The sequence below is a fragment of the Balaenoptera musculus genome, chromosome 3 (genome assembly GCF_009873245.2).
Source record: "Balaenoptera musculus isolate JJ_BM4_2016_0621 chromosome 3, mBalMus1.pri.v3, whole genome shotgun sequence".
Taxonomy (NCBI): Eukaryota; Metazoa; Chordata; class Mammalia; order Artiodactyla; family Balaenopteridae; genus Balaenoptera; species Balaenoptera musculus.
This window is the reverse complement of record NC_045787.1, coordinates 61,905,175-61,929,672: the sequence shown is the minus strand read 5'-3', so window position 1 is coordinate 61,929,672 and position 24,498 is coordinate 61,905,175. Positions and strand designations below refer to the sequence as shown.

The following is a 24,498-nucleotide window of genomic DNA, read 5'->3' as shown; positions in this document are numbered from 1 at the left end:
GACAATTTCCATATATAAACTTTATTCCATTTGATCATACAAAAATTTAAACTTAAAGAAAAAAATGAAAATATGCACCTTTTACGAGTCAAAAAGCAAAAGTCTTGTTAGCATTTGAATTGGTCTGCAAAAAAACCAAATACATTAGAGGTACAAACTGTGCTACAGCAGGTCTAAAAGAAGTTGTACACAGTCCTTTTGAAAAAGTTAAAACTGTTTTTAAGATTATTTATATTTAAATTTACAGGCACTGACCAATTTACAAATATTTACATAAACCAAAAACAACCTTAATAAACACTGTAGCTTTTTTAGCAGCCACCACTATTTCTTCTTGTGGAAAAGAAATGCTAAAAAAGATATCTTTACAAACATTAAGCTTTTATTTATAATAATGTTATGTCTTATCTAGAATATTTTATAGTGGCTTACTGCCTAAAAATTCCAGTTTAGATTACAATCCTATAATTATACACAGAAAAAACTCTGATACTATCAATAGGATATAATCTCAACTTTGATCTTTCAGTTTCTGTTGCTTCATGTCACAGGAAAAATAAAAGCAGGAAAACGGGAAGTAAAGCAAAAGTGCAAATTGCACTAAGTTATAAAGCACAGAGGACTTAATCTTTTCAAAATGTCTACACTGAACTGATTCTTCAAAACAATTCCCTAACTGCTGTACAATACAGAGTTAGTGCTCATATTACTACAGTGCAAAATGTAGTTGTTTCAACACAAAATTTAAAGCAATCGCGAGTACACCAAAAGCATGTGAGGTACTAATGAAATGCTAATATCGACACAAAGCCTCAGTCTATCCTGATGAGTCAAGTGAGGACTTTAGGCAATTGTCCAGGATTTCATGCCTCCGCAGTGATTTCACTGAAATAAAAGATTTCATTTTGCTTCAAGTAACTGAATAACTGACTCGAATCTTCACTTCACTAGAACAGACTCAGGCAACAAACCATCTACTGACGGTGATACTTTAAGTATGTATAAATCAGACCCTTTCCAAAAAAGTTCACACATCTCTTCAGTATTAGCATGTGGTACAATTAATTACAGTTATAGCAAAAAACTTTTATTTGATAATTCCCAAAAAAATATTTTATTTGATCTCCTGAAAATTCATGCCATAATATTACTAATCATCAATGTAAACATTTTCAAAAATACATCTTCAAATCAAAGGGTTTTATTAGGAAATGTCATAATAAAATATGCATATATAAGTATGTCCTCTTAAGAATAAAACATGAAAACAAGAAGAACAATTAAAAAGAAACCATGATGAAGGTAAACAAAATGCATTATGATGTTACTACTGTTCTTTATTAAGAAATAGAGGCCAGTTATCTTTTCAGGATAGCAGTTCTTAACGGTAGTATACTGTTCAAATCTTGTTTGTTTTTCAATCTGTGCCATGACTGGAAGAGAAAGAAAAATCATTCTTAAAACCTAAAATATATGTGGAACAAAAGACTGAAAGAGGAGTTACTAGAATGTTAACAGTGATTTCTCAAGGCAGTAAAATTTGGGGTGACTTTTTTGTGTCTGTGTTTTTATCTCCCAAGTTTTTAACACAGTAAAAGTATTGTTTCTGTCATCAGAAAGAAGATGTTATTTAAAAACTTTACACCTGTGTAGTTCCAATTCATTAATAAAGAAATGAGCACATAGGTGGTACAAAAAGATGCAACTGACAATATTAACATTTATTCACCGATTTAGATAATGTCATTTAAAACAGCAAAGTAATTAATACAAAACCTTTGGGTTTGAGAGGGTAAGGAAAGATTACTTCAATTATTTGATTGACTATTTTGTATCTAGAAAGCTCTTTCAATTAAAAACTGTATTTATGAAGAAGAGAGTAAATCTATAATAAAGCACTTTATACAATGCATCTAGAAAAAAGAGTGAACAGAATTTTTAAGAAGAGAAAAAAGAAACTGAAATTCTCGTTCATAAGCTAAAAATCTGGCCCACTACCAAAAAATCTGGCTGCAGATCTCTGCAGTTTGTTCTCACCTCAGTTGTTCAACTGACTAAAAGTATTGGTTTTATAGCTAACAATCATAAATGAAAGCTCACCCATCAGTAAGAACAGCAATGTAGAAATGCTATTTTTGAGTTCTCAATTTAATCTGATAGAGAAAAATATTCCCTCTTGGATACTTGTTTTGCCCTGCAGAATTCCATTTCATTTTAAATTTTCTATTCTGGTTGACAAACTGAGAGGGCCTAATTTGAAGGACAGCCTGTAACATGATACACTTGCATTTTTAATAATCATCAAAATAAAGTCTACTTGGACATCTCGGTAATGAAAAAACATGCCTCTAAAATGATCTTCATAAGTTCCTTGATCTTTTTATTCTATGAAGTATTCTCTCCTATATGTCTCATAATATTACTATACATATTTCTATCAATGTGTTTCTACTCTGTACTGTTGAATAACTTGAAGCTAGGAATCAAACCTAGCAAAATCACTGATGAAAAAATTCATACTGTGGACTAGAGAGCTAAGGAATAAACTCCAGTTTACACATATATGACTATTTATATATATAAAATGTGTGTGCACACAAACACATACATTCTGTTTAACTTCTCAGAATATAAACAAAGATAAAATGGAGCTCTAGTTCCTTGTTACAGTGGGGTATACAGAAGAAAAATATGGAACAGACATGGCTTTCTTCTAAGGCTACAAGTTCCCCAATATTTTAAGGAGGGAAAGGAGTCCTTTAGGTTTTATTCATTCATTTTGAGAGCTTAATAAGCTCACTGTGAAAATGCTTATTTCCACAAAGTGAAAGCCATGTGAGTAAAGGCGGAGTCAGATCTCTCTGAAGGAGTATTTCTAAATTCAAGTAATAAATTCCCTATTGTGCCACATTAATTGTTTCACAACACAGGAACCAGAGCTGTTCTTTCCTACTACCTATATGTTTTTTTAATTTTCAAAGCACACTAGTGCACTAATGCTTCTAGAGTCAATCTGATGCATTGTTTACCTTTAAAAATTGATCCTTGATCATGTCAAACTTCTGCTTTTCATGCACAGCTCTGGCTGTATTTGTTCCATCAAAAGGTTCTACAATGTTAAATGCACATATAAACAAGAAATTATTAAAATGAGAACTTCAGTTTTTTATTTGGTTGAATTATATGAAATTGCCAATATTTGACAGTTTCTGACCTACACAGTAGCAATTGCATGTGGTTTAGCCTAACATTAGATTTATGTGTATAATAAATACTTTTATAATAGCTATGAGCTGTCTAACAAGGTAGATAAAATTCAAGTGAGAAGATATCTAAAAATGAAGTAATCAGCATAGGTATATTAAGTCTAAATCATAAAAAATAGATAAGATTTCTGAAGAATCATAGAGTCAAGAACCTACTGTGAGGGACTTCCCTGGTGGCACAGTGGTTAAGAATCCGCCTGCCAATGCAGGGGACACAGGTTCGAGCCCTGGTCTGGGAAGATCCCATATGCCACGGAGCAGCCAGGCCCGTGCGCTACAACTACTGAGCCTGTGCTCTAGAGCCCGCGAGCCACAACTACTGAAGCCCGTGCACATAAAGCCTGTGCTCTGCAGCAAGAGAAGCCACCGCAATGAGAAGCCCACGCACTGCAACGAAGAGTAGCCCCGGCTCGTCACAACTAGAGAAAGCCCGCACACAGCAATGAAGACCCAACGCAGCCAAAAATAAATAAATAAATAAATTTAAAAATAATAAAAACCACTGATTTGTCTAGTAGGAGAAGGTCAATGCCTTTGAAAGTAGAGGTTTAATACCGGGGAGGATGGAAGACAGTACAGAGAACTATGGTGTGACTAAATGGCTTAAAAAAAATACAGTGAGAACGGTAACTTGTATTAGAAATTTGGCAGTGAAAGACAGAAAAACAGGATAGAGAAAAAAGTGGACGAGACAGGAAGAGAACAAAAGCAGAGATTTTATGTGTGTGTCTCCAATATTACTTTTCATGTCTTTACCCTCACCCCACTCACCCTTCACCCACAAAATAAGAGAGAAGAGTTCATATATAGAGACAAAGAAACTGATTCTATATAAGAGAACGAGGAAACTGAAGGTAATAGTGAGAAAAGAAAGATAACTAAAGGCATTAGGAGTGAGATGGAAGCTGAAATAATGCCAGCAGTAGGTTAAAATTACTGGAGTTGAAGAATTTTGGTGTAAAAAAGAGAAAAAAAAAGTACTCAGAAAAGCCAGTAGGATCAAGTCAAGAGTATTTTTCAAGGATGAGAAGACCTATGTGTGCTGTAAAGCTGAAAGAGAGAGACTAGAGAGAAAGAGAATGAAGTTGCTAGAATGAGGGGAAAGACCTCAAAAAAGGTGTGAAAGAATAGGAAATTTGATGGAGATGTTAACTTTAGATTTGTCATATAATCTAATCAGGCCCATAATTTTAAAAACTCCTTTTGTTTATTTTTTTATTGCTCAGAAAGGCTATTTCAAAAGAGTTTATTGTCACAGTACTTTTCAAAATAAAATAACGCCATATGCCAAACTATCAGATTACACAGTGCGTAGCACTTTACAACTGTATTTAATATTCAAAAGAACCAAGTAACTAAAATAACATACACACACTGTGCAATTTAGCAAACCAAACACCAAAGCAGGAGATTCAATTTCACATTTATAAACTCTTAAGATGTTGCATTATAATTCAAGATTAAAATACTCTAAATTTGATGTTTTCCTGCAAATGCCAAATCTCAACCCTTTATGTTACCTCAAGATTTACAAAAGTCATCAACTTGGCATCTGTGAGAACAATATTGCCTCTTGAAGTCAGTTTCAACGACTTAAGAAATATTCAACTACATGTAAATTAATTTTAGAGAACAGACTATCTGCAGACCATTTAATTTTTAAAGGAAAATCAATTTTATATTCATAAAAATCTAGCTTGTATTAATTATCAACATTTAAGTATAAAAGAACTAATTTTATTTCAAAGAATCATTTTCTTCTACCTGTAAGTCATGAAACTAAATTTCAACCAACTACAAGCATGAGAGGTGCGTGAAGACTGCTCAAATCTTACTGACTGGAAAGATTCGACACCTAAATTCGTGTTTATTATTTCTTACAACTAAAGAATTTTAAATTATTTTTTTGAATTAAAATCTTACGATTAAAAGACTTATAAACCACTTCAGAACATAAATGTATTACTTTTAGATAAAATATAAGCTGAAAGTATTCAAGTAATTCTCTCAGTACCATGATGATAGTTGGCTGGAAATAGAGAGTAGTTGTGGGAAAGCTACCTTCTACACAGATGTATTTATTTCTCCACTCAATACCATCAGGCCTGGGAATGGCTTTGGCTTCACGAACTGAAATCATCTGACTGTTCCAGCTATCAAAAGAAAAACATTAATCATGTTAACTATTTTAACTTCCCTTTTATTATTTTTATTATATCAGTAGTTAAGCTTACTCTGATCTTCTCATAGAATTGGAATTTGCTTCAACCCTCTGCACCTCGATCCCCATTTCCCCTTCTCTACTTCGTTTGTCTCCACAGCACTTACATTCTAACAATTTGCTTATTTATTACGTTATTGTGTGTCTCCCCTAAATAGAATGAAAGCTCCAAGGTGCTGAGCTATTTGTGTATTTTTTTTTTTACTCTTCACCTAGTTGCTCAGCATAAACTAGGTATTCAATACATATTTTTTGAATAAATAAAGTAATATGAAAACTAAAGTGTAAGTAAGCAAAAAAACTATGTTCCTTGTTAACACCCCAGTTAGAATTTTTTATTTGGTAAAAGAGAGGTAATCTTCTTGTGTTGTTTTCTGGCATCATTAAATAATTTCTGTTCAGGTGCACCTCTACTGATATGATTTACGGTAGAAAATTTTTAAATTTTCCAGTAGAAGCAAGAAGATGCTGTTTTAAGGAAAAAAAATAATAATACTCTATGAAAACATACCGTTATTGCTGTATATCAGATGTAGATGTTAACAGTGAAGTTTTATTCAAGTAAAACAATTTTATCAGCATGCTTGAAGGTAAACTGTCCAGTCTTTAGTATATCCTAAACTTACACTGTTCTTTTAAATTTATAATAATTTTGTACAAGTTCAAATTATAATAATTTTATACAAGTACAATTTTCCTTTTTTCAAAAACATTTTAAAAACACATGACCACTCAGCTTGTATTCAACAGAAAAATGAGTTTGGGGTATAGCTGATATCTTTTTTTTCAGCTATATTTAGCTTTCTCCATAATTTCAGTAGGAGAAAGACCATGGTTTGGGACATTCCAAATGCAACACTCGTCCTACTCTGCCTCTATTTATTAGAGAATCCATAAGGATATAATCGTGGGTCCAGTATGGCATTTGTTTCTGGAAAACTAACTAATTTCTATGTTAAACATGCAAGAAAATATTGCATCTTGTGAAGTTTGATAACTGAAAAGAATCCTCGAAGTATGATTTTCTATTTTTTCTTACCAAGAATACAGTTTAGAAATAGTTTGCAAACACAGCTTTAAGTTCTTTAAAAATATATATCAGAATTTATGTTTTTTAAAAATAAGTGGGTTGTCAAAAAGAAATACTTAGGATTGGTTACAGTAAGATGTTTTAGATCCTTCATGTACAGCAGCTCCGTTAGTTTGGACTCCAAACAGAAAAGAAGTACACTGCTCTACTGGTCCAAGTGTGTTACCAAAATTTTCTTAAACATAACAATGTAAAGGGGAGAGTTATATAACCACATTGCTGACCCACACAAAATTACAGTAGAATTACACTTTGTGCTACTTCACTTTATATGGCATAAGACAAATTTCACTAATAAAATGAACTTTTTCCTGAGACTACTTGTTTCTAATTTCAACTTGTAGGACAGTGGAATCTGCAGTAGAATTAAAATAGGAAATATTATGTTAAAAGGGGGTGGACTGATTTTTTTCTCTCAGACAAGTTTAAAATATTGAAATACTGTATCCTGCTGTTAAACTAAACCTTTTACTTTCTTAAATCAAAGGAACTCTCCTCACCACTATATTTCTATTAAATCCAATTCTGAATTTATATTACATGCCAGTATTTGATTCTAAACTGGATCACAGAAACATATGTGACACATCCATATTCACTTTTTCATCCCTAACCAGATAGTGTTTAATCTTCAACCTATAATCAACCCAAACAATTCAGTTATTTAAATGACTATCATTTGAAGTACTTCATAGAGGAATAAAAAAGAATATTTGAACCACTACTATTTGGACTGATTCAATCTACTGCATTTTTGAAGAACTTTTAAATATTTGAAATTATTAAATATTTCAAATCATAAACATGATACATAACTTATATACTACTTTTAATCTTAGAGGTGAATTTAAATGTAGAATTCAAATGGTAATTTAGAAATATTTTCCCTACACATTTCCTTCTTTAAAACAGGCTCTAAACTAAGCCTTTTATCATACCGTATTTCTCTACCATAATTTGCTTTTCCATGTGAAAATCTGTCATTGTCACTCAATAATTAAAGTATAAAATAAGATACAATCTATAAAAGAGGGATGTTTCAGAAAAGACTAGAACAACAGATATGGGACTTAATCTAAAACAGATCTGATAATGTATGATAATCTTTTGAATATAAAACAGATTACTGACTATATTGGTAAGATGCTCGCTTTTTTTCTTCAGTAATGATAATGAGCTGGTACTCATTCATTAATTCTCTTCTAGCCATTCTTTTTGTGACAAACAAAGTATTTTGAGACAATTGATTAAATTGGAAATGCAGACTTCAACAACATTACAAAGAAAATTTAAGTCTCATAAAGACAAAATTATGCGTCCACATGGCTGCATATATGCTAAGAATAGTCAAAGTAAGTGAAAAAATTGTATATTTCTGTTCTATTACTAAGGGTTGGGAAGCAAACAATCAAACAAACAAACACTTTGTTAGGGATTTCAAATCTTGTAAACAGAGAAAAAGCCTGACTCTAATCCTAGAGTTTTGTTTTGTTTTGACTGGCTCCTCTTCTGCCTGACCCTTTAAATGCTGGTGTCTATCAGGACTTTGTCTTTTTCGATCTTTTTCAAATGCTAGAGCACTCATCCGGGCTTCAGTACTCTGATGTTTCTTTCCCAAATCTTCTCCTCCAGCCACTAAGCCCCACGCCAAAATTTACAAGTAACTATTGGAAACTGCCACCTAGATGTCCTGTAGGCAACACTGTGCCCATTTTCACGACTGAATTTAATATGTCCTGTCCATTGTCAATTATTAAAATCACTCCCTTGCATATCCCTCCACTCTCTTACCTGCTCTTGCTGCACTGAACTTACCTGGCTGATAAAACTATAATTAAATCTTTGTTTACTCCAATCCTTTCCCAAGCAGCTAAACAGCGCTGGAGAAAAAAATGCAACCATATTGACCTTTCGATTTATGATCACTTTAAATTCATGATGACTTAGCTCAAAAGGATCCTAAATGCTACTACCCACCAATCATACTATATTTCCATAGTTAATTCACTCCTTTACTCTTCTACATGACAATTCATACCTTCTCCTCACTTCTCAAGTCTACTCCCTCACAATCCTTCCCAGCTGATGTCCATGCTTCATTTCACTAAAAAAACTAAAACAATCAAAAGATAGTTTCCTCTAGTTCCCACCACATCAACCTGCATTTGTCTGTATCTATATTCTTTTTTTTTCCTCATTATTATTAATGAATTGTCAGCGCTTCTATTCCACTTGTGCTCTAGATTCCAATCCTTCTCTACTCAAACAAGTAGACTGTTCAACAATTTACTACAATTTTTCTGGTATCACCAATTTTGCCATAAAGATGGCAAAATTTCTCCTTTCTAAAAACAAAATCTCAACCCTGCTTAATCCTCCAATTGCTACCCGACTTATTCTGCTCCCTTTACAAGTACGTAAATTCCCCTGGAGAGTTAGCTACCCTACCTAAATCCTCCCCTCCTTTTCTCTCTTTAGCTCACACCAATGACACTTTTTTTTTTTTTTTTTGATAGGTAAGAAGTGGATTTATTTAGAGAGAAACACACTGCACAGACAGAGTGGGGGCCATCTCAGAAGGTGAGAAAGGCCCCAATGACCCTTTTTATCCACATTATTCCACAGAAACTGCTCCTGTCAAGGGTCCAGTAGCCTCCACATGGACAGATGCTTCAATGGTCAGCTTTTAGTTCTCATCTTGTACTTGATCTATCAAAACATGTGACGCACATAATCACTCCCTCCTCCTCAAAACGTTTTTCCCCCTTGGATTCCAAGACACCACATTCTATTGCCTTTCCTCCTTTCTCAATGATTCTTCCTTTTTTTGATTACTATATATTAGTTCCTTCTCATACCTAATCTATTTTTACTTCATCTCTGTATTACGACATTTTTCAAAGGGAAAAATGAAAGGCATAAAACTTAAAAGCAGTGCAACAGTGGTTAATATTTTGCCACATTTGCTTGTGTGTGCGCGTATATGTGTATGTTTTGAACTGACCCTTTTGTTAAGCTGTAGACAGAGTGAAACTTCATTTCTTTATCCTTTGGCATATATCTAAGAATAAGGCTATTCTCCTTTGTAACACCAACAGCATCAAGAAATTAATGTAACTCAAATGTCTTTTATAATTTTTCCACCCTCTCTACAATCCGATTGTAATCAAGGTTCATCCATTGTATTTGATTGTTCCATCTCTTTAATCTGGAAATGTTCCCTCCACTTTTTTTTTTTAAGATAATTGACTTTTTGAGAGACTAGGCCAGTTGTTTCACAGAATATCTACATTCTGAATTTGTCTTTCTCTCTTCACTGTCATTTAAAACACTCTTGTATCTTCTGTATTTCCTGTACCCCTCTTAACACTGGAGTATCTAAGGGTTTAGTCTTTGGACCGTTTCTCTTTTCTATCTATATTCCCTTGGTTTTCTCAAAAAGTTTCCTAGCATTAAATACCATCTACCTACTGACAACTTCCAAATATAAAGCTCTAACTGTGACCTCGCTCCTGAACTCTAGAGTTGTATATCCAACTCTCTACTCAGTATCTCTACTTGAATATTTTGTGGGTATCTCAATCTTAAAATATTCAAAATCAGTAATGTTCCTCCCTTGTCTTCCGCATCACACCTAATGGCAACTCCATCCTTTCAGTTGCTCAGGCCAAAATCTTAGAAGTCATTCTTGGCTCCTCGCTTTCTCTTATGTCACATCTAATCTGTAGCAAATCAAAATGTAAGTGGAATCTGACCACTTCTCATCCACTTCCACTGCAACCACCTTTACCCAAGCAACATGACTTCTCTTAGATTACTACAATACCTTTCTAAACAGTCTCCTTGCTTCTGCCTTTGGCTCCCCCTTCACTCTATTCTTATCCACCAACCAGGATGCGCATGTTATAAACTAAATGAGATCACGCAATTTCTCTACTGAAACCCCTCCAGTGGTTTCCCGTTTTACCCAGAGGAAAAGCCAAAGTCATCAAAATTAACCACAAGACCCTACATGACATGAACTTCCTTAACTCTCAGACATCATTGACTTCTACACTCTCTTCCAGTCACACTGGCCTCTTTGCTGTTCCTTGAACATGTTAGGCAAACCTCCACCTCAGGGTCTTTGCAGTTGTTTTTCCTTCTGTTTGGAAAGCTCTTCTCCCATATAGACACATAACTCACACCTTCCTCTCCGTTGGGTCTTTATTTCAAAGGTCACCTTTTCGGTGAGACTGTCTTACCATGCTAGGTATTAAACGGCAATACAGGTATTAAAATTGCAACAACTACACACACCAGAATATCCTTTCTTGTTTTTGCTTTATTTTTTTCTACTTACCACCATCTAACATACTGTACATTTTATTTGTTTACTGTCTATCTCTCCATACTACAAGATAAGCTCCATAAAGACAGTTTTGTTAACTGCTATATCCCCACTGCATAGAAAATAGCTTGGTATAGAGTAGGCGCTCAATGATTTATTGATGAAATAAAATGAGGAAAAAATAGTAAGAAAGGAGATAGAAAAATTGTCCTTTGTATTTCCTTTTTCAAAAAATATATGTATTTAGGTATATAGGTATGTATTTTTAATTCAACAGATAAACTAGCAGTAATGACATGTGATTGGGCATCCAGAAAATAAAGAGAATTATAAAACAGATACCTTTTAAGGTTCTTAGAATCTCCAGTATCTATGAGTCTGTAAGATATTTAGAATTTAAAATTTTCTTTTCTTTTCTTTTTTGTTTTTTTGCTAAATTACAAAGTGATTAAATTCTGACTGTATGTTTTTCTAGACTCCCGGAACCACCTGATCCTTTTTTTTCCTATTTTGTCAGTTCCTCGTTCCTAGGTACATTTCTAGAAACCTGGCTTCATTTTAAGAATTTTCAGCAGCAAGGTTTAAGGAGAAAGCTGTGAGTGAAGTAGGTAAGAAAATCTTTTTAATGGTAATTTTTAAATGGCCATATAAAATTTCTGTACCATTCATACCATGTACACAAGCATCCTTTCACAGGCACTTAATTCTCTGTCTTCAAGTAAAGGGAATTTTTTAATAGTATCTCAAAGTTCAGAAAAAATCCTTACAAACACTTCTAATGGCTGCCAGAATTCTTCTGCACAGCACCTAGTTCATTACCATGACTACACTCTTGGCTATGCTCCCTACAGTCAAATTTCTGAAAATATCTGGTATGAAACAACAATGCACTATATGATGAAACAGTAGGTGAAGATGTCACCTAAATCATGTATCATATAACAAGTGCGCCCAAAAGTTCAAAACCTCTTAGCCAGATTCATTTGGCACAGCAAGCTAGTTTCTGTTAATACTAAACTAACATACAAACCTGCACATCTACCATTTTGTTTCAGTCCAACAAAGCAGATGATTTTCAAAGTATTTCTCTAGATGCTCTAATCCTAAACTCTACATGGCAGAAAAATATCTTTCTTCTATGAACTTCCCCCAATATCTAATTTACATGACACAACAGACGATGCCAATACAGTCTAACAACTAAGAATGTGGTTTTAGAGTCACCTGAATTTGACTCCCAGTTCTCTGGCTATCTAACTGTACGTTATGGGCAAGTTTCAAGTTCACAAATTCCCGAAGTTTGAAAGGGGGTTACTGTGAGGATTAAATGAGATAATACATGGGATTCACTCAGTATACTGCAGGACACTAGGTAAACATTCACGAAACATTAGCTATTATCATTGCAACATCTTAAAAAATCTTAACTCTAGAATAACCTTTATATTTTCTTATCTCCCGTGTCTCATACAGTCTTAAATCTTTCCTCATCTTTATATAAATGAAAGCTCTTTCCTTTTTATCTTTGTTGCCTAGACTTCCATTCAGATCCTGGTCATTTTTAACCTGGATTATTATAACTTCATTCTTATTGAACTACTTTTCTTCAGCACTTTTCTTACTCCTTTTGTTAACCTAATTCAGTAATTTGTAAGTCACCTTAAGGATCTCTGACTCATATCCATAATCTTACTTTCTGCTTCAAAATTATTTATCTATAGCAAGTATTTTTCAAGTACCACTACCTGGCATTGGGCTAGGTAATGGGGACACAACCATAAACAAAACAGGCAGTCCGATAGAAACTTTACTTGGAGGAATGTAAAGAACACTTCTTCCTTCAGGTCCTATGTTTCAAATCATCTTATATGAGTCAAGTTTCTTTAGAACTCCTGTATGATAGCAGATAATATCAACATTTCAGTAAAGTATCATAGTTAAGAGAGTGAATTTTGCAGTCAAAACTATCTGAAGTATTCCCCTTACTACCTGTGTGATCTGCGGGCCAGTTTCCTCACCTCTCTATATGCCTCACTGGCAAAATGGGCATAAAATAATACCAACTCATTTGGCTATTACGTAAACTAATGAGATAATACAATCTGCTTAGAACAGTTTTTCCCACCAAGTAATAGCAATTTATTAGGCTTACTATTATTGTTCCCCTCTCCAAACCTCTTCAAACTGGTACCCTATGATCATTGTTCCCTCCTCCTCTAACTGTACAACTCCTAAGTTCTCTCATTCTCTCCTTCAGGCTTTTCCAAATTGATCAGAAGAGCTGCAAACAACCCCTAATCCCACTCTATCTGGACTAAGAACTCCCATAAGAACTTTCAGTTATGGCCAGCCTGACTATACACTTTACTGTTTCATGTTTATATATCACCCTCACCAAAAAAAAAAAAAAAGGAAAAGGAGTATTCCTTGATTTGTATATCATACAAACAACTATTTATTCAGATATCAAGTATTAAGTAGAACTTTTTCCAAGTTTGTTTTAGCTATGTTTTTTTATTACAAATTTTAAGTTCCTGGAAAATAGATGTTCCATACTATACAGCACCTACACAGGACCAACACAAACATTTATTCAGGCCCTACAGTGGAAAAGAGGTGGCTAAATATAAAATGGGATCACTACTGAAATCAACTAAAACTGGACTTATTGAACTATAATTTTTTTAATTAGCTAGAAACAGGAAAGCTATGTAGTTTCTAATAATCATTAGATATTAAATTTTATAAACTACACATTTTTGGAGTAGTTTACAACAATGAAATTGATAAATACAGTTTATGACCCAATTTGTAGCATTCACTTATTTACAAACGAATAAACACAATTTGAAATTTCACTTACTCAAATTCTGTAGCATAATATTTAAGAAAGCCCAGTAAGAGGTCCCCAAGATTTGATTCATTCTTTGAGAGGTAAGGAGGAACATTACATGGAGCTTGATGTACAAGGTGCAGCTGTATAGCAGGACTAAAAGATTCCTATCAAAAAGAAAAAGGGAAAAATGTGAGGCCATTTAAAAACACACCAAAAAACTTTATAAATCCTAACATAAGGCTGTCTGAAGAAGAGAGAATTTTCTTTATTTGGCAATTTGGAAATCTGAAGATTTTCTTCCAGTAAAGGTTTCACCAATGTTTGGAGTAGGCCAGAAAGGACCTGAAAAACTAAGATATTCTAACCCTGACTGAGGTATATCACTCAGTTAACCAAATGAATTCCTATGGTAGCAAAAGATTTTCTAATTCATAAATAAAACCTTACTGTACATACCAAGATTCCATCCAATAATATTTAGATTTCTATAAAGAGCAGTTGTACTTTCTGAGGTGTATCAAGGACAAGATGAGAGCTTTCTCCAACTGTCACTTAAAATTTCTCTCAAAGGCCATGTAAGTAATTTTAATACATAAATAGTACTTATGCTGATTTTAAGATTTTTTGAAATTTTATTTCATTTTTGTATTTTGTATCTTAGAGGGAACAGAAATAATGATGTTCAACATGAATTGAACTTGAAAAGACAAAGAAGGCAGGGAAAAGAAGAAAGATAGGAAACATACCAGCAAGCAATATTCAGCAATTTACTTTTAGCACAATATGCATAAAGGAGGATATCATCTGCTTGCAATCCAGGCCCAAGCAAGATACTTATTAGAAAGAATACTAATGAGTACTTATTCTTTTTGCCTATGGTATGCCATTCATTTTCATATCTGATCTTTCCTCTATTAGTAGCAAGTTATGGCTCTAAAATAAACTAAATGAACTATAGAAATTCTCAAATAATACATATCTATTACATTAGAAAATACTTTTTCTCAGGTAATTTTCACAGTGCCCTCAAGAAAGGTTTTCTATATTCCCCTTTGCCATCAGAGTAGAAACAGATTTAAAAAACAAACAAAAAAACCCAATTGGTTAAGACAGCAGAATGATAACTACACTTAAGGTTCTCAACTACCCAACAGATCAACTTTGGGTTTATAGATATTAATTCAATTAGTAATATCTGAATAACTCCAATATTTAAAAAAATAGAGGGTCCCCAAATAACTAAGTGGTAATACCGAGAAATAGGGTAGTGCATCTATTTAATGACAGTCCTCAAAAAACATCAGTAAAAACAAAGAGCAAGAAAATAAAAATATATTCTCTCCTGCCTCATTACCTATAATTCTATCAACAATTTTTAACTACCAAGAAGTGATTACCTTTCTGTCAGAAGAAAAATTCTACTCCAACCACAACTCACAAAGTTGGCATTCCTAAATGTGGGGCTCCCCTTACACTTCTAACAGATTTAGTATTACATTACATGACTCAAGTAGAAATCTTATTTGTCTCTAAGACTAGGGGGACTAGGAGAGAAGCACTAATTTGTAATAAAGAGTTTTAAAGGCAGAAGAGCGAGCAGGTTTCTTACTTGTCTTGCTCTTACTTGTTAAGTGTAAAATTGGACTTAGGATAACATTATTTAAAACTGTAAAACTGGCTCCAGCTCTGACGTCGCCTGTGCTCCTTGAGGAGTGACGATACCACGGAACCGGAGCCGTGACTGAGGCTGATGTAAATCTGAAGGCCTACCCTCTTGCAGATGCCCACCTCACCAGGAAACTACTGGACCTCGTTCAGCAGTCATGTAACTACAAGCAGCTTCACAAAGGAGCCAATGAGGCCACCAAAACCCTCAGGAGAGGCATCTCTGAGTTCATCAGCCGCCAAGCCCCTGGAGATCATCCTGCACCTCCCACTGCTGTGTGAGGACAAGAATGTGCCCTATGTATTTGTGCGTGCCAAGCAGGCCCTGGGGCGAGCCTGTGGGGTCTCCAGGCCTGTCATCGCCTGTTCTGTCACCATCAAAGAAGGCTCACAACCGAAGCAGCAGATCCAATCCATCCAGCAGTCCACTGAAAAGCTCTTAGTCTAAACAGGTGGCCTCTGCCACACTCCCTGCTGACTCCTACCCCAGGGGTTATGTATCATTTGTCTGTTAGCATATAGTATTTCGAGCTACCTTCTATTGTTATAAAATATTATAGTGCTCAAAAAAAAAAAACTATAAAATTTAACTAATATTCTCTAGGGAATTAAACAAAAAGGTTTAAGTTCAAATGACAGGGAAAAGAAAAGTGGGTCACTGTTTAATAGTTTCTGCTCTGAAAGCTTCTTATTTTGATTTCTAGCACCTAGCACAATAAGCATTCAACTTATGAAATGATGCTGAGACAGAGCAGCCATTTTCTTACCTTAAGTTTAAAACTGTTTGAACCCCCTTTAAAAATTTTATTTTGTTCAGTAATTTAAAGAAACACATCAGTAATTGTGAGAGTAAAACTATAGAGTTGTGAGACCTACTATATTAAAATACTGAATGACCCTGAACCAACAGTTTGGCCAGTGTTCTCTTAGCTTCAGTGTTCTTTTTCAAGGTCATATATAAAAAGGGCCATGTCATACCTATTGAGGGAGAACTGAAGGAGAAATCCAAGCAAACAAACAAAAAATAGGATCCAACTAAAAGAAGCTACAAGTAAATAGGAATTCTATTTAACCTTAAGTAATCCCCATTTTTGGTAATCATTCATATTACAGAAAGATTTTCTGCTTTAAGAAAAACTTCACTGAAGAATTTTTTTAAAAGGAGTTCCCCAACTGCATTTATATATTGAAGAACAATATATGTTACTTCAGATAGGATGAGGGCACGTAAACAGCAATCCAAAAGCCAAAGAGATAAAAGCAGCCTTTAAAATTACAATCTGAATCCAGAGAAAAACAATTTAACCAATACAATATAACATCTATTTCTTAAAGCAATTTTTCCTTTGGATTACTGATATTTACTAGTTTAATTTTTTTTTAACTTAGGGAAGATATCTCTATTATTTTTTTAAGGTTATATCTTATTTTGGGCTTCTGATATCCAGGTATGTAATGACTAAATCCTGAAAACATCTTCCAAATGATATTTAAATACTGAAGACACATATCTTCCATTTCTCTTCACAATGCCAAGTTAAGAAAAATTTAAATAAGTAATCTCTTGAAAAACATTTGAAAAGTCTCACTGTTTTTGCCCATATAATTGCCTAGCAAAAACACCTTTTGCCAGACTCCATGATCTTTTGAGGCTGTGTCATCATATCTTACTTTACCTTCAAAGTTTGAAAATTTGGACAATTAAACACTTTCTGGACTAAATTAGACTGGCTGAACTTTTACTTGGTAACTGTTCTTTAAAATGATGTATAGCTTAAATGAAAGAAGACTGTTTTCCATTTCTAGGCAAAGAAATTTAAGTTGCACAATTTTCTAACAATATGAATTTTTAAAGCCTAGAAACGTTGAGGAAGATCTCAAAGAAAAGGATAACTGATATGGAGCATTTAAGTGGAGTTCTACCTATATAGAGAAAGAACTAAATGATACATTGAAGTTCTACCAAGACTTCTTAATTATATGCAGATCACCACTAATCTAGTGATGTACATTAAAGACTGATCATTAAATTACCTTTAAACTATATCTGATATGAGTGAGATCTTTAAAGTTTTGAAAGGAATGTAAGTAGTTAACACAAAGTAGAAGTACTATTATGAAGTGGTTAAAAGCATGAGCTCTGGAGTCAGACCTAGGTTTGCAACCTTGTTCTTCTATAGCTATGTGAACTTAACCAAGTTATCTAGCTTTCCAAAGGTTAAGCTCCTTCATCCATAATATAAGTAACAGTATTCATAGGGTTGTTATACAAATTAAATGATACAATGTATGGAAAGCATAGTAGCAATATTATCTATTTATTAATTATTCAGTATATGCAAGGCATCATGATTATTTTAACTATACATTTACAACACAGTATGTGGTTACCTCCTGCAACTTTCAATGCATTATTGTGGAATTATCTTTGGCTTCTGAGAATAGGAAGATACCACTAGGGAAGGAAACAAATATAAGTTGTCTTGATAAATCTACCTAGCATAAATCTAGGTGAATCTCATAATATGCTTGCATTAAAATAAAGATCCCTTCATTCGCCTAATCTGAGTTTATATATTTAAACCTTCTCAACTTCATTTCTTTAACTCAACAGTAAATACTCTGTCCTCTATCATTTATGTTGCTTTTTCAGTCAATAGTTAAGTAGTAATAATCGATAATGCTACATATCATGATATAGTTTTCAAAGATAAAGATGTTTATAATCTTTCATCCTTTCCTTTCATAATTTAATAACAACTGAATTGAAACACCATACTAATTTTTTAATTGAAAGTTTTTTTATTACTGTAAAGTTTTAAATCATTCTCAAACTTATTTATCAAGCTGAAATTCTGTCATATCAGCTTTTCTTAAAGGTATATAAATATATCTGTATAGGAACAATCAGATATACACAAATAAAATGTAGTAAGCCATGCAAATTAGATGAAATGGTATCTTAGTGACAACTACTATCATTTTGCCTTCCATAAGCAGCATAGTCTAATGGAAAAAATACCAGTTGCTGCATCCATAAGTTGTGACTAAACAGCCTGGATCAATCATGTAATCTTTCTAACATTCAACTGTGAAACAAGGGGAGTACTTTAGAAGTTTATTTGCTTAGGATTGAAGATACTGTATATAAAATTTATATGTGCTGATATAAAATAAATACTAAATAAATGATAGTTACTGCTAGTAATAAGAAACAAGCTAATTTGCTTGTTCCATCAGATGGACCACTGAAAAAAGCACTCCACTGATCAGTTTACAGGTTTCATACAAAACAAAAAAACCTGCTAAGAGGGGGTATTAAGTCCTTATCCATGTAAGTATCAATCTTATAGTAAAGATAATGTGGTTTAAATATTTATGACAATGTAAGCACACATGAAAGCAAATTAAGACATTCTTAAGTCTAGTAGGGCTTGCTATTAGTACTTTTTAAAGCCTTGGGGCTGGGCAGGTATTAAATCTATTTCCTGGTTACAGGTGTAGAAATAAGATTATTAGCAAAACAGGGTGGAGAATATAGGCTTAGAGGTAGTACATGTGAACAGAAATCAGGACCCTGTCATGGGAGAAAGCTAGGTGATTAGAAAAATGAAACACAGAAGTAAAAATGAGGTTCTTCAAACTAGAATATACTAGTAAGAATCTGAGTATCTTATAAAAGTAATACCTCTGTCTCCCAGCATAGTGCTATTAAACTGAAATTTCATCAGTATTTTATATTAGTAAAAAGAGTTCCAAGTAGTACATGGTTTTAAGTGAGATTTCTGTAGAAGCATCTTTTCAATACACAATAATAATAGATTCTTTAAAGGGTAAGTTTAACTATTAGATCCTTTGTATGTTGAAAAATATATGCAGCTCTTTCTACACTGAAACCTAGGTCTTAAAGAAAAATAAAGTTGAGACAATGCAATGAAATAGTAAACACCCAGTCATTATCTTTGACCATTCAGTATGAGCTAAAGAATAAAAACTATAGAGGGAGGAAAACATTCAAGAATAGGCCCAAAAGTTCATGTTATTTTCATTTCTATACTTTCTGATGCTTTCATTTATCATAATGCTTAAAAAAGCATAAATACTTATACCTAGCTATACTGTAAACTCATTATAATAGTTCTTCACAGCAGAAATTTGTTTTTAAAAGGAAGACGATAAGATAGCCAGATTCCAAAAGGTTCTTGTGTTAAACAGTCTCTTCTAGTAGATGACACCACAAACTGGGAGGCCCCCACTACAGCAAGACTCTATTTACAGTGAACCCTTTATTATCCAGTACCTCACATGTGTGCATTACAAGAATAACTGATGTTCAAAAACAAGAACATCAGTTCTCAATCATCAAAGATTAAATTACATTTAATTTAGGTTCCATATCAATATATTTATTATATTTTGTCTGATACATATAAAATAAATAAGTTCTTTGAAAACTGATCACTCAAGATGGATGTTATGTTTTCCTTTGTAATATGACTATTTAGTAAGTTTAGAAAACATCTCTTCTTATAAGTTTATGAACAGGTAAAAAATTATGTGGTTTCAGAAGGTTGGTCAAACATTCTAAACAAGCTGCCTAAATATTATTTCCAAAAAAAACCAGGAACAAGAATGACTATGGAAGAAAACAGAAATGGTAAGACTATAAACAAAGAAACAGCAAATTCTGGAAAAAAGAACACAAAAACTAGAAAAGAAACAAAAATACTCATATAGATTATGAATATGTACATTACCCTAGGTTTCTCTAAACTCAAACTGAGTACACACTAAACTTTTTCTAGTAGGCGCACTTCATTTCTTGAGTGTTTCCGATTAACTTCACCAGGATTCTTAATAGTATACGCACAAGGATAGTGTACTAATGTTACCTCTTAGAATATTACTTGGTAAGATCAAATGAAAGATAAAAAGACTACCTAATTGTTCATCATCTTAATTTTTTTCCCTGATTTCAAATTATACATATGTTAGGCTATAAAACTTCTGAGTTACTAACTAAAGATATGTTCTAAACATGAAAAAAAGTAGCAAGAAAAAACTGGTAGCATGAAAAAAACTGGTATGTGTCCAAATGGGCCTTCACCAACTAAGTATATTTAATTCCCATTAGTGATAATCATGAGCATCACACAAAAAGTTCCACCATTAATATGAATGACAAGATTGTCTGCCAATAACCAAATAAAATAGCAGAGTCTTCTGAAAAATTATATGAAACATTTTTGCATTCTAGTGGCCAATGCCTCAGTCTATGTAGAAAATGTTATCATATACTTAGAAGGTAATTAATACTACTTTTATATTCATGTTAATACTGCACATAATAGTTCCACATATACTTGTCATAACATGTATTGTAATAATTTATAAGGAACACTTACTGGGTAAATTTTTTGGATGGATGGAAGGATGGGTTCAGGTAGGGCTATAAAAAGAAAAAGTTTAAAGCTTCCGTGATTCACGTAATTCATTTTACAAAGCAATAATTTGTCAGCTACACCCCAGGTATGAGACTATATGGGTTTATGCTAAAATTCAACAGCTTTCATATACTTTGTGAAATTAATTCTGATCCCTAAAAATTTAAATTCAAAATATATCTAAGTTGACAATTTAAGGTCTGTTAATAAATTACATATATTTCTATGTAAACCAATGTTCCTTACATGGTTTTAGAATAACAGGTCATCAATAAATGGACACATATCATTTGGTCCAACATCAGACACACACACAAAATAAGCAAGACAACTGCTGTGCTACAGATATTAAAAAGACATTGTTAAGATGGATGTAGCTATCAAAAAAAAATTTTTTTAAGTACAATCCAATGGCACTACATCATAAGAATAATAGCTCTATCATAATTGTCCCTTTATTATTTAATCTCTTCTAACAATAATACCAAAATTGAGATAGTTCTGGGAAATTGATCTATTAGGGAAAAAAACTGAAAAGATCTTCAACTTCATTAATATATTTTTAAAAAGAAAACCTCAGCAAAGGTTAGAATCTAAATCAGGAGATTTGTACCAATCTGCTATATAATAAATAAAATTTCATACAAAAGAATCATTATCGTCATATGCCACTGTATTTTTTTAACTGCCATTCTGCACCCTTCAACAGCTTTACCCAAATCCAACCTCATTAAATGTGCTAACTGTAATCTCACATCATTATAATGTAGATCGAATAACATGAAAGGCAAAGTGTTTAATATTCACAATATAAGAAGTAACTGTAAAATACAGTGTATTGAATATGGTAAGATACAAATAACACATTTTCAAGATTTCTTTAAGATTAAAGACCAAATATAGTACCGCATGATAAACTATATATTTAAGAATTAGAAATACATTACATATACAGTCGACGCTTGAACAATACAGGGGTTAAGGGCGCCAACCCCTGTGCAGTCCAAAATCTGCATATAACTTTATAGTTGGCCCTCCATATCTGAGGTTTCAAATCTACAGATTCAACCAGCTGCAGATCATGTAGTAAGTACTGCAATACATATATACTGAAAAAAATCTGTATATAAGTAGACCCGCACAGTTCAAAACTGTGTTGTACAAGGGTCAACTGTAATTAAATAAATTCAGTAACAAAGAATCATTACTTCACTTTTAATTTGCTATTTAGCAAAAGAATTTTTAAGTGACTCCTGGAATACATTAATGAACACATAATCAACCATTATGACCAATTTACATGGTTTCCAACTATGATTATAAATGTATAAATTTCTACCACATAGTACAAAGTAGGATGCTTCACTTAAATATCTCTTCATCATGCTTTATTCCCAAGTTGAAAACTGGAAACTGGAATAAAATAAAATTCCATGATAGTATGGAACGTTCACAGTGTATGAGTAAGAATATTAAGGGAAAAAACTCACTCATTACTTACCAGAATCACTCTCAGGAAGTAAGGATACATATTTTTTTCCCCAAAGGCATTCAAATGCTAAAATTCTAGAAGACACTACAAATAAACTCAAGCCCCAGTCACTTAATTCTAAAAGTCTCTATATCTGTATAACATTTTTAATGGCTTTTTAATAATTTTCACTATAATATAGAAGTCAAATTGGAAACTCTTATTAGAAATTAGTTTAATTTTTAAATCTAAAAACCTGAGTTCTATTCCCATGGAACACTGCTAGTAAAATAAAATTATAACTTAAAAAAGGATGAAGAAAAGACTGTAGAAAATTCGAAAAAAAATATTATCTCATTCTAGTTATCTAGTTATCTCATAACTAGAATGCTAGGAGAGAAAAATAAACACAAACCACTGGTATAGGGTCTTTCAGTAGATAAAGAGCCTTTAGAACTAAGCAATTTGGAAGCTTTTGGGGGCAAGGTTATCATTCAAAAAATCCCCTGCCTTACAACCTTACAGATTTAAAAACACTCGTCATTAGAGAAGCAGTTAGTGTACCCTGGCAATTATTTATCAATGCTATCCTGATAGTAACCTCAAAACATTTAGTAGTTTTTCAAATGTTTACTTTATTCCAAACCAACATACACTCTTTGAAAGAATCTCTCTGTAACAACATCTCTTTTGATTTCAAAATTTTGGACTTCAATCTTTTAATTTTCTCTCTCAAAAGCAAAATAAGACAAAAGTTTATTATTGCAGGATATGATCAATAGATAATGCCTTGAATATATTTAATCTATAAGATTTTACTTTGCCTGTAGTTTGGATGAGAGCTTTCTGGTCAGGCCTTCACAAATTTATACACATAAAAGTTACATACTAATTCATCAAAAATGAAACTAAAAAAAAAAAAGCAGACCTTCAACAACACTAAACAACCACTAATTTTGAAAACGCAAGAACAATTTTTTTTTTTTTTTTGGCAAGAACAATTTTAAAAATGCCTAAGAGATATTTCTATACCTGGTAATACGGTAAACATTCCATGAATATTCATTCATATTGTTGTTTCTAACCAATTGACACTTTTGCCTTTATTATTAACTCATAATCTTAGATTGCTATTAAACTCTCTTCTCAATAGGTTTTTCCCTTCATGATTTCATCAGTCACTTTTTCAAGCATATGTAGTTTGTAACTGACTGTTGAAATTCATTCTAGGAATGCTTTAATCTTTTCAACCTTTCTACATAAAAAGGACCTGTTTCCCTTCTCTGTTCGTGGCAGAAAAGATATTAAAGTATTTAAAGTTAAACAAAACTTAAAGGTCATCTAATCCAACCATTAGTGTTACAGATGAATATTAGAGCCAGAGAGGTAGAATAACTTGGCCAAAATCACACAAACTCGTTCACTGTGGCAGAGCTGGAACTGCTCAATACACCTTGCAGACTCTTGTATGACAAGAAGAGCAATTATTAACACTTATTTCAATCTCTGTAATTTCTTCTGTGGAGGAGTAGGTTAAATCTGCCAAAGTACAGAACTACACAGTAGGTCTGGTTAGCTGATGTCTTTTAACAAATACCTAGAAATGGCTGATGAGAGTGCCATTAATTACTAACCATCTTAGTAAACAGCACCACTTTATCAAGAATAAAATGTTTAACAAAATCTAAACCAAATTTTAACATGATTTCATTACACTGGTAAAATACTAACATTTGAATTTTTAACTTGCTTACAAAACCACCAATGGGCATCTGTGATTAAACTACATTTTCTAAAAAAGCAATCAAATTAAAATTTCTAATGTAACCCAAAAGAATGGAGAGATAGGGCACATATTATGAATGTTCATGCATGTTATATGCTTTAGTCAAATCTAATGTTTAAATCTCAACTAAAACTAAAAAATGAATAGACACTAGGTGGTAGTACATGAATGTTAGTCTTATTCTTCTTCATATATTTTATATGTATTTTACAAGAAATATTTCTAATCTATTCAATTTTTAATAAAAGTGAACTGCAATCCACAAGATTGGACAGAGTTCACTAAAAAAGCATCGAAAGTAATATATGTTTCAGATTGAACTATAAAATTGGACAAAAATGATCAGTGATATATAAAGAAGTATCTAAAGCAGCCAACATCATGTTTCA

At 32.8% G+C, this 24,498-nt stretch overlaps 1 protein-coding gene and 1 pseudogene across 5 annotated transcripts in view; one reads left to right on the top strand and one right to left on the bottom strand.

The window, feature by feature from the left end:
* TENT2 (terminal nucleotidyltransferase 2) overlaps positions 1-24,498 on the bottom strand; it is a 59,165-nt gene continuing 34,667 nt past the window's right edge. For 3 of the 5 annotated variants that reach the window (XM_036846102.1, XM_036846104.1, XM_036846105.1), the window contains 5 exons: positions 20,814-20,857; positions 13,771-13,907; positions 5,328-5,419; positions 3,030-3,109; positions 14-1,433 (listed from right to left, as the gene is read on the bottom strand). In XM_036846102.1, the coding sequence (XP_036701997.1) occupies positions 1,359-1,433; positions 3,030-3,109; positions 5,328-5,419; positions 13,771-13,907; positions 20,814-20,857 (428 nt within the window). In that variant the 3' untranslated portion in view covers positions 14-1,358. Of the gene's footprint in view, positions 1,434-3,029; positions 3,110-5,327; positions 5,420-13,770; positions 13,908-20,813; positions 20,858-24,498 lie in introns of all 5 variants that reach the window. The other 2 variants (XM_036846103.1, XM_036846101.1) reach the window with 2 other exon arrangements.
* On the top strand, positions 14,527-17,782 carry LOC118891936 (annotated as a pseudogene).